Here is an 11,573-nt window from a genome sequence, read left to right on the forward strand (position 1 = left end):
AACGAGCTCTCAAAAGCCACTTTTGAGCCCATTGATAAAATTGCCTTGAAGCTACTAGCTCTAAAGACGTCTCTGTTACTTGCTCTCACTACAGCAAAAAGGGTGAGTGAACTTCTTGCTTTATCAGTTCACTCCTCATTTATGATGTTCGCTCCAGGTGTTCAAAAAGTCACTTTTAGAACTAACCCGGCATTCGTACCCAAAGTGTCTGATCATGCTGGTGCAGTTCAATCAGTGGACCTGGTAGCTTTTCATCCACCACCATTTGCATCCCCAGAGGAGGACAGGTTACACAGTTTATGTCCTGTTCGTACTCTGCATATGTACGTTCAGAGAACATACACTTCGTAAGAGCAATCGGCTCTTTTGTCTCTTGGGCTGACTCTTACAGAGGAAGACCTATCTCCCATCAGCGCCTTTCTCATTGGGTGATGGAGGCTATCATTTTATGTTGCAATAATTTGAGCCCCCAATAGGACTACGAACACACTCTACTAGAGGCATGGCTACTTCCTGGGCTCTATTTAGAGGCATCTCTATTCAGGAAATTTGCGCGGCAGCCAGCTGGTCTTCTCCGCACACATTTGCTTGTTTCTATAGACTGTATGTGACAGAACCCTCTCTGGCCCTTTCAGTTCTGGAAGTGAACTATCGACAAACCATCTCCACAGACACAGGTGATGAAGAGGGGGATTGCTTACACATAAGGACAGGATTCCACCATGTTATTGAGGGATTTCCCAATTGTGTGGTTGCAGATGCCGTCATTAATTTCTTCATGGCTCGCACAGAAAAGATCCGACAGGTGGGCTTTGACTCGCGTCTGGCTCGGGTTGGACATTTAGGTAAGAGGCCTAATCCAAAGTAGATTATGCATGTATGTGACACGTGTATGCGTTACTATGTCGTTTTTGGTTCTTCTTTAGCATTTGTAATTGATGGGCTCGGCTCCCTCCATGTGGACTCCTGTGATGATATTATTATCAGTCATGTATCGAAGATCAAGGCCATGTTGCCATGGGGGCAGTCTGAGACTGACAAGGCCTATTCCAAGTTCCGTTAACGGGAGACCTGTTAATGAATATCTTTATTATCTCAAGAATCATTTTAAATGTATCACCAGTGACTAAATTTGTAATGTTAAAATGTATTTTTTGCAAAGCACTTTCATGGCTGACACTTTCAAATGAGCCTTTATAAAACATGGCCAGAAAGGACATTGATTGTTTTATTTAATTTCAAAACAGTTTGAAGGTACAAGAAATGTTGTCACTGGAAAACAGTGTTATGTGACATTGTTGATTACCAAAGGTTTTTGTGCATATGTTTTAATGATGGATTCGTGGACACTTTGTTTTTTTTATATAATGTGAAGTAAAAATATTTTTATTCTGAAGAGAGATATTAAAGAAAATAATTGTGGAATCTTTCTTTTTAAATAATTTTACATTTTGTAGTCTACTATATGCCAACTAAAATAAATGTTTCTGTTTATTACCCTTTTTTAACAGATAATGGCTGATGCCTCATCATTATGAACATTATGTCCATCTTGCCCTATTAAATAATAATAATAATAATAATAATACAAATTTGATATATATATATATATATTTGGCAGCCATATGTTGCTGTCAATTTATTACATTTGGCGATTTCCTTTTTAAGCCACAAGATGGCGGCAGCTCATCAGAGCGTCCATTAAACTGACAGGAAATTGTACAGCTGGCACACGTGGGGTTTTTCTATCCCTTATTGATATTTATCAACAAAGGTTTATTTTTATAAGTAATTTATTTATAGAATAATATCCTTAAGTCCACCAAAAAGGGCCAGAAAAAAATGTTTCCTCTTGAAACAGCTTTCCCCAGTCTCTTACTTTATTTTTTGATTTTTTGTTTCTGTTAAACCACAGAAAACGAATGTCAAATCACATCATAATTTTTTAAAAAAGTACTGTTTTTAGCCTTTTGTATAACACCATCATCCAGTGTTGCTGGGAGATGCCTGCAGTGGCAGCTGGCCAGTCCTGTGCACCAGTAATGTGGGCTGATTTCCATTCAGCCAATTAGTATAGTATTGCTTGAGCTTTAAAGAAAAAAATGGTGTTCTCCTGAGGGTGGTCTTTGAAATACCACAGGAAAAAATGCAGACATCAAACATTAAACAGAAAAATGATTTGAGATTTTTTGAGTCTGTGTTTGAACAGTAATTTTTATCAGGTCAAGGTACAGGTTATAATAAGTATTTTACTTGCAGACTTAGAAACAAACTCTACAAATTAAAAGATTTCATACAGACACCAAACTTTGATCCAAAAATGGTTAAATAGAGGCAAGCTGGATATGGTTAAATGAAACTTAATTTTATTTCATAATTTGCATTGCACTTTAAATGACACTCAAAAGAAAAATGGATTGTCCAGTGAAAGAGAAAATGTTTATTTAAAAAAAAAGAAAAAAATAATTCTATTATTCTTGGTCTGGTCTCTTGGTAATCCCATGTAACAATTACCAGAAATATGAATATTGCATAAATAATATATAAAGATTATGGAAGGACATTTTAGTAACATTTATGTATACTTTAGAAGTAATGGCAACAATAAAAGATCAGAACATCCATTTTCATAAAAAAAAAAACTGAAACTTTTGATAAACTGAAAAGATTTAGACATATTTAATAAAATAACTATATTTGATCTTTTTTGCCTACACATGGGGTTTGCAGGGCTGGAAATATTGTTAAACACTGCTGTTAATCACGGTTGGCAATGTTAAGGCCGATTCATACCAATAAGAATGTTCGACACAAATATATTCGGTCCCATTTCGGACCGATGCACAAAACACACAGAGGCTGAATAAAAATGTGGTTTCACTCTCTGACAGTAGGTGGCACTTATAAAAGCTGAAAAACACAAGCTGTTCCAGTAGATAAAGAGATGTTTTTGGTTTCGGTCATGGCAAAGGAAATAAGTCAATATATACATGCTTTCAAACAGCCATTCAGACCTTTGTATTTACTATGATGTTTATAAACCAATACCAAATACAAGAGTACAGAGAAAAGCGAGCCAAGCTGTTAACTGACGATCAGCAAAATAATCCTCTAGTTTTATGTAACAACAGTGGCTCTGGGCAACTGAAAAAAGCATGAATCTTATCAATTGACCAGGTTTTTTTTTACCAGTGCTATGGAAGAGAGATTAGAACACCTCTACATTCTACATAAAAAAAATCCATTGCACTGATAGCATTAAAGTTTTTGTGCTGTTCACACATTACTGGTCATTCATTTAAATTAAAATGTGTATGGCAATGAATTTTCGCACAGAACATTTGTCTTGGTATGAACAGGCCTTTAGAATATAATGAACCCAACAGCCACTACAGCTGTAATCTTTTAAAACAACCACAGATAGCCCTGACAAACTCATCACAGCATGTTGAGTCGAAATAAATGCTGGAATGACTTTGTCGTTTCTCTGATACATCTGAAGTCAACGACTTCTTTAGGTCCTGTTTTGAGTCTCAGTCTTGCATTACTTTGTAACAGATAGATCACACCCATACCGTTGTGTTGTTCTCGGGAGGTTTCTCCTGTCAAAGAAAACGATGCAATTTAAATGAAATTGTGCCATAACACTACAGTTAAGCACATAAAATATGCTGTTTTGTTGAGATATGAAATCACATTTATGAAGAAGGTTTTGCATCATACCCGCTGCTGTTGTATGTAGACCACTGCATCATGAATTGTAACAAAAATATGCTGAGGATTCATGTAGTTCATCAGCCCGCTGGATGTGAGAATCTTCAGTACACTCTCTACAAGAGAAAGAAAAATATTACCTTCAGGAAACTGTTTGAAAGGTTCGTTTAAGTATACAGTAAATGTGAAAACTCACCATTGCAGTTAGCCAGGTATATCCCTACCCCTATCTTCTGGGACTCCATGCACATCTGTGGCAGTATATAAGTACCATAAACATAAGACATTTTTCATGACAATGTGGATGGGTGTCTAAACAAAACCTATACACTCCACGTCACCTGTATGAATAACCGAGCTCCAGCAACATCCACGAAAATGACACTGCTGCAGTCTATTAACACAGCCTCGATTTCACCCTCAGCCATGTCTGCGGTAAACAACAACAACAACAAAAAAAAAACATGAGTGAAACAACTGAAAAAAAAAGACTCTTTAATGTGATTTTTAGTATTACTTGAACAAGTGGGAATGCACCTGATCTGAACAAGTCATTCTTTGAAGAAAATGAACTGTCTGTAACTCCTTGTTCCTTGAAAAAAATAAAAAATAGTTCTCCAATCAGATGTTTTCCTTAAATATGTTATTTTGTTGTTGTTAAAGGCAAAGACATATCAATACAATAATCCAGGCCTGGTACAAGTAAAGCCTTTCAGAGGTTATGAAAGCAAAAACCACTGGATTTTATAACCACTTAAATTTAAGTAAAATAAAACCACAGCAACAGCTGACAATATACTTATTATCTTAAACAATTCTTCCACCAAGTAATATAGTTCAATATTCTTATTATATATTATTATATATTCTACATGGCTCATTAAAGGGATAGTTCACCCAAAAATAAAAATTCTATCATCATTTACTCACCCTCACGTTGTTCCAAACCCATAAGACTTTAATCTTTGGAATATAATATTAGGTATTTTAAAGAAATCGGAATGTTTCTGTCCCTCCGTTGAAAGTTTAGACTTCCAAGATCCAGAAAGTCCATAAACGCATCATAAAATAAATGTTTTATCCAGGTGATGTGAAGGCATATGATCACTTTATATGATGAACATATTTAATTTAGGCTTTTATTTATCTAAACAATCATAAAAACACATCCATATGGGACATAACATATGGCAACGTATAAGCTCAAAAGCATAAATTGATTTTTTGGTATCTTCTTTGGGAAGTTTTGGTTATCTGGACTTTCAAAGGAGAGACAGAGGATATAATGTCTTATTTTTTGCTTAAATGAGGCTAAGTGAACGATGACAGATTTTTCATTTTTGGGTGAACTATGTCTTCAACAAAGAATGTGCAGCTGTGCATTTACAACAGCTCTGAATGTGGCTTATGAACGTTCAGATATACTGTAAAACATACATTTCCAGGCTAAGTAAGCTAAAATAAACTCCTAAATCTGGGGATATTAACATATAAACTGATAGATTGATCATCTTACAACAGAGCTAATGGCCTCTCTCTCTCTCTTCTCAATGGCCTTCAGGGCTTTCTCTCGGCTGCGTATCCTCTCAGGGGTGAGGCCCAGAAGCTGAGCCATATCGGCCTTAAAAAAGCTACGGTTCCCATAGTAGATGGGCCCATTGTAGGTCAGGATCTTCACACCAGGGACTTCATAGCACTACAGCACAGAGAGATGAAGAGGGTATAGCCGCGTCGGCAGTTATGCAACACAGATGTGATTAAGACAAATGCAGCAATGGTTAATCGATTTAACTTCCAAAAGCACAAGGTCCAATTCTAATCATAGTAAATTACATTACGTGTGGTAATAAGAAAAGAAACTTAATATGATGACTGTTGACTCACTTTATTATGGTTGTTGATGGATCTGTAAATCTCAGTGTTGGCAGCTCTTCCTAACACAGAGCAGTTGGCTCTAAAAACAGAAAGTTTACTATGAGTTCAGGGACATATTTTTGTCTCAACTTTATCTCGCCATTCCTTAAATGTGAATTTCATATCCGCCAGGAGAGGAAGGTTGTTTTGGAACACAGGGGTCTGTAAGGGATACTGGTTCGCTGTTTTTATACAGCCCCTGAGCTTTGGAACGCATAATTAAAGGATGTAGTAAACATGATTATTAAAGCAGATAAATACACAAATCTAATTAGGTAGTTTCAATCTCTATTATATTATGTACTCAATGCCTCGTTTCACTGGGGCTGCTCTAGTTGGATTGATATTATCATTATGATACACACGCTCTAATTCAGTGGTTCACAATCTTTCTCCCAGAGGAAACCCCTTTTTTACATGTTATATGTTTCAAACCCTTATGAAATCTAAGTGTACATTGAATTAGATTTATAAAGAAGTACCCTTAATCTATGGACAGTTTGGTTATTATTAAAATATTAAATTACACAACAATTCATGTTTAATGTGAAACCCGTGCATGCATTTCTTCAGCATATACATTAATAAACAAAAATTATTTCCCACTTCCACATGGAGTTGTTTTGATCATAAATAGTTTGGTAAAACATGCTTAGAATTTTTTTAACAAGTATAGAGCTAAATTCATTCTGCCTTTTATTTATATAATGTTTTAATAATCTTTTCTAACACAATATTTTTCACTCATTTATGTGTTTATGGCACGGATTAGAGTGAAATCATTATACTTTCCTCCTAGTGTGGGTTATGACCCTGATGTTAGTAAACCTTGCTCTGATTTATGCTAAATATCTCATGGAGTGAGTATATGAAAGCCCATAGTAGTCATAATGGAAAGAGTAATTATTTTTACCTCTGTGTACGACATATAACTGTCATCATTGAGAAGACCACCCCGATGGCCAGGCCCAGGTCTACATTTAGCACAACTACTGACAGCCAGGTCACAAGCCACACCATCTGTTCAAACACGTAACAAGAATTGTAATGAATCACCTGGACTCTGTGTCATTCAGAAATTAAACGTATTTAGCGCTCATCTGGGAACGAGAGGTGGTAAAACCGTACCAAATCAATTTTGCTAATTCGCCAAAGGTCTGGGAGATCCTGAAACAGCAGGAACATCTGTCTCAGGCTGGTCACATTTATACATGCAAGCACTGCCTGGATGAAGAGACAGGAAAGAGACGATAATGCTAAAGGTTACTGTATATTGATAATACCTTGTATGAAATGTTGAATACCAATTTTTTTTGTTTTTGTTACCAAATGTCTATGACCTATAAGTCAATATTTACATTGATTTTGGTGCATTTATCAGACGCTTTTATCCAAAGCGTCTTTCAAAACAATACTTTCAAAGAAAATACAGTTTCATTCTTAAATATGTCACATTAGAAGATTGCTTCATTGCAAATATGGCTTACCTTTGGTAGAAAGTAAAACAGAGGTCCTATTAGCAGAAGTACAATAAGAACAACCAGACTTGTGAACAGTCCTGCAAGCTGTTGAAGTACACATAAAGGATATTATTGTATTTAACTCCTACTGTCTTTGACAATCTTGTACAGAAAAAATGGTCAACTTACACTTCTAGCAGTAAATATTCATTATATTATCTCAGCAGGGCCTTTACTGCATAACATTGCATTGTTTTCTAACATGGATTAAGAACAATAGAGGTGATCTCAAACAAACCAGTACCTGTGTGTGAGCTCCGGCACTCTCCAGTATGTTTGTGGTGGCCAGTGTGGCTGAATTGGGGAAGCATGTGAAGAGAGATGACACGGTGTTGGAGATCCCATGTGCTAGAAGCTCCTACATCAAAAATGAAAGAACATTGTTGTTTTTTATTATAATTACAAATATATGCTCAACCAGTCAAACCCAGCAAACATTTCAGATTACTAATATAGTATCTACCTGATTTGGATCAATGGAGTATCCATGCTTATCAGCATAAATCATGGCTAGAGATACAGACACAGCGTAAGCAACAAGGGTGATAGCAACTGTGTCACCGGCGATTTCTGGAATAGTCCATAATGCAGGCAGCCGTGGCTCGGGGAAGCTGCAAAGTAGTAAATATTTCGCTTTAAATTATAGTTAAACTGCAGGATGTATGGAAAATGATTAGACCACGATTATTTTCACCAGCTAAAAATGGTTTTAAGTCAGTTATTTCTATCTTTTGCTGTAAAGTGTCAGTAGAAAATATCAGTTTACATTTTCAAAACATTAATTTTGCCATTAATTGTAATAATCCAGTGAGATTTTTGTTTGCACAAGGAGTCTGACAACAGCCAGTGCTCAACACAGAGATCTGATCTCATCATCATCCAGTCTGTCTGGAATTACATTAAGAAATGGAATAAACTGAGACAGACTAAATCCAGAAGAACTGTGGCAACGTCTCCAAGTTGCTTCAACAGACCTACCTGCAAAGCTACTTAAAAAAACTATGCGCAAGTGCACCAAGGGCAAAAGCTACTTCAAACACAAGATTTGATTTAGTTAATAGAATTTAACTGATTAAGGCAATCTATTTATGACAACGTTTTACAACATTTTTACACAAGACCCTCAAACTTTTAACATTACTGTAGCTTTGCAGGTAGGTCTCTCTATATATTATTACGACTATATATATTTAGAAACAATAACAATATATTACCCTGCTGGAATATGTCCTACTATCTGTATGTCATATTTGGAATCCAAGGAAAAGGCATATGTAATTCCTGTTGCAATTATTACCTGCAGGGGCCACAAGAGAATGGAAGATTATTTTTCACAGTTCAGACAACAGTAGAAATAGGGTTGATGATGAAACTCTCATTATACTGGACTAGTTGTCTGGTGGTGAATGACAAATATTTGTACAAAAGTTCAATTGCTTATTTATGTCTGTAATTCACACAATTCACAAAGATGTTCTAGATCTTCTAAATGTCTGTTGAGGAGTGAAATCTCACAGTGATGATCTCCACAGGGATGGGAGTGCGCAGACGCTCCCGAAAGCGTGAGTTGACCTCTTTAACTGGCACCAGAACAGCCAGGCAAAGCAGTGAGATCACCAGCTCAGCCAAATTAGTGTGGGGTACATTCTCCATCACTGATGCCAGAGTCTGTGGGTTTAAAAGAAACTACTGACTCATTTGTGCCAAGTAATAGTGAGAGATACTACAGTGATTATTATAGTAGTTTTAACTAATTATTACACTAGTAACCAGAACAGAAAGAACTGTCTGTGTTCCACCGTTTCTGACCTTAAAAAGAGAGAAGGCACCAGCATATCGGGGTAGCCGCAATCCCAACATGCTCTGCAGCTGTGAGACAGTCACATGGAAGGCGGCTGCACTTGTAAATGCCTTAACAATTGGTTCTGAGAGGTATGTGGAAAGGAAACCCAACTGGAGCCCACACATACAGAGCTGGGACAATAAAAACAAGCAACATGTTATCATAAATCTGTAGTCCGAGTCTAAAATTTCATCAGACAACAAACTTGTTATATAAATATGAATGCTATGTGCTTAAATACAGCAAGATTTTCTTACCATCATTATGCCTGAGAGAAATGCTACGGCTGATGCCACCCCAATCCTCTGGGCCTCAAACTCTGCTGCCTCTGGGCTACTGGAGTTCAGAGTGAGTGGGATGGGAACTAGTTGCTCCACCACTGAACCAGTCATCAAACTCAACACAGCAAAGGTACCTACAAAAAGCCAAACTCTTGAAATTATATTTCATTTTCTTGATTAGACTTGACTGACACTGGTTAAACATGGTTGCAGATTAATAATACTGTAAATATTCAAGCACTCTTAGGAATACAAATTTGTGGAACCACGTTTTTAAATGAAACACAGTTTTTCCACAGTGCTAAACTCTGGTAAATGAAAGTCTTTTACCTGTGGAAACATGGTGACCAGTGCCGAAGAGCATATAGAGAACTACAGGGAAGAAGGACGTGTAAAGGCCATAGACAGGAGCCACTGATGTCAACAAAGCAAAGGCCATTCCTAGCAAACAAATATGGTGTTTTGAATATGGGTCAAATACATGATGCATATTTCATCTACTAAATTAAAGCTACATTAAAATTTTAATTCGTATACCTGACAGAAAAGTTCATTCTGATTCTGATTAATATTCAGTTTCTATTATGAATATGTTATCAATATCGGAATTATTATTGTTTATTTGTTATTATTAGTATTAATATTAGTATTATTATTATTAGTAGTAAGACTATTATTATTTTAATCTCAAAATGACCCCCACAAGCATAACGTAACATACAGGACGCCATGTTGCTGTCATGTGACTAGAAAAGTTAAATAAATAAAAAATCACGTATATGTTAAACCGATTTATTTTGTTAAGGGCGAACAAATATAGTCGTTTTCTTGGGAGTAGATCAGAATATTTCTTCTCTGATCAGAATATTTCTTCTAAAATCAAATCTCTATATTTTCATATTAGTATATTATATTTCAAATATATATATTTTTGACAATAGAAAACATATTTTATTAAGTAATTATTAACTTATAAACACGTGTATTCAAGTCGCAGAATACATAAATTATTTAAATCCTCTAACTTGATGCATTATTTAGGCTATTAATTCATTAATTAATTTGAAAAAGTTACGAACGTTTTTCACAGTGTGAAAATATTCGTAACATGTTCTAACTAAAAATTTTAATATTAAAAACATAACATATTAAAAATATAAAAATAGCCTATGTAACCTTTATAATTTACTTTATAACGAACTATTTTATAGGGTAATTTTTGAGTTTATACCAAAGTAGCAGCCAGTGTGTAAACAATTGCGATTTAATACGTTTCATATGTTTCATATTCTCGAACCATTTATTTATCTTTACCATCCTATTTCATAGCGTAAATCAAAGTTTTTGTTGTTGTTTACCTTGGGGAATGTGTACTATTCCAACAGTCAGTCCCGCTATGATATCTCCTAAAAGCCATTTCTTGAGCTTGTATTTTGGCAGCCAGCTGCACACGGGCAGTCTCTTCTTGAGCAGGTGAAGGCAGTCCACCTGAGAGCAGCTGCATCTCTGCGCCAGTCTGTCTCGGAGCCGCTCTCTCCCTCTAGACTGGTCTTCCGTACCATACGTCTGTCTGAAGCGATCCTCCGTGTATATATCTCTATATACAGCAACTGATGCGCTCATCTTGTCCTAAAGTGTTCGTCGGAGAGCAAGGTAAATAATCTTCAGAGTTAAACTGCTCCAAACAAGTGCCCAACCCCTCATTTATAGCAGGAGTCGCTGGAATTTGACATCAGGAACAATTGTATTTTCCTGTCAAATACTGGAGCCAATTGAACACCAGTGTCTTTTTTTTTTCTTTTTTTTTTTAGATAAAGTCAAACTGCAAAAAACATCCTACTACTAGGAAAACAGACTCCATGTATTCTCTAAAACCTCAATGTTACGTCTTTCAGATCCTACTGCAACATAGGCTTTTTACAGAACAAATAATGGCATGAACACCTCATCTATAACACATAGACCCGCTCCACAACTGGATCCTCCTCCTAATCATGACTGTTACTCTTCAAACAGACTCTGTCTTCATGTCTATGACATGAGGAGTCATGCTGTATAGAAAGTGTACAATGTATTGCTCTGTGCGACATCTGCATGATGATCAAAGTGCTATTGTTTACAGGGTGAAGGTGAAACCTCAAACCACAACTATTACTGATTATTAGAGGTGGTCATTTCCGAAAGGGGGTCGATTTCTCCCTGCCTTTAGTGTCTTCTTAGGCTTTGAGGAACCGAAGCTGCCTTGTGAAGTGTAATCATATATGTTTTCTTTGCCTCGCTGATCAAACCGCAATATCACTC

At 36.2% G+C, this 11,573-nt stretch overlaps 1 protein-coding gene across 1 annotated transcript; it reads right to left on the reverse strand.

Moving 5' to 3' along the window:
• Positions 1-2,196: 2,196 nt before the first annotated feature.
• slc26a10 (solute carrier family 26 member 10) lies at positions 2,197-11,196 on the reverse strand. Its single transcript, XM_052595230.1, has 18 exons — positions 10,631-11,196; positions 9,603-9,713; positions 9,249-9,406; positions 8,958-9,122; positions 8,664-8,816; positions 8,363-8,445; positions 7,612-7,759; positions 7,393-7,506; positions 7,116-7,193; positions 6,757-6,852; positions 6,542-6,648; positions 5,599-5,668; positions 5,231-5,410; positions 4,252-4,306; positions 4,056-4,144; positions 3,911-3,965; positions 3,724-3,830; positions 2,197-3,602 (listed from the first exon to the last, which is right to left on the reverse strand). The coding sequence occupies exons 1-18, from the start codon at positions 10,893-10,895 to the stop codon at positions 3,564-3,566; spliced, it is 2,073 nt and encodes a 690-aa protein (XP_052451190.1). The 5' UTR covers positions 10,896-11,196; the 3' UTR covers positions 2,197-3,563.
• Between the last annotated feature and the right edge of the window lie 377 nt (positions 11,197-11,573).

Source organism: Carassius gibelio, chromosome B23, assembly GCF_023724105.1.
Source record: "Carassius gibelio isolate Cgi1373 ecotype wild population from Czech Republic chromosome B23, carGib1.2-hapl.c, whole genome shotgun sequence".
Lineage (NCBI taxonomy): Eukaryota > Metazoa > Chordata > Actinopteri > Cypriniformes > Cyprinidae > Carassius > Carassius gibelio.

Excerpts from the sequence above, each read along its gene's own strand:
- slc26a10 (XM_052595230.1), bottom strand. The coding sequence starts at position 10,895 with ATGAGCGCATCAGTTGCTGTATATAGAGATATATACACGGAGGATCGC. Across the intron at positions 9,714-10,630 it reads AATAGTACACATTCCCCAAG|GAATGGCCTTTGCTTTGTTG; the intron begins GTAAACAACAAC and ends TTTGTTTGCTAG. Across the intron at positions 9,123-9,248 it reads TTCTCTCAGGCATAATGATG|CTCTGTATGTGTGGGCTCCA; the intron begins GTAAGAAAATCT and ends TTATTGTCCCAG.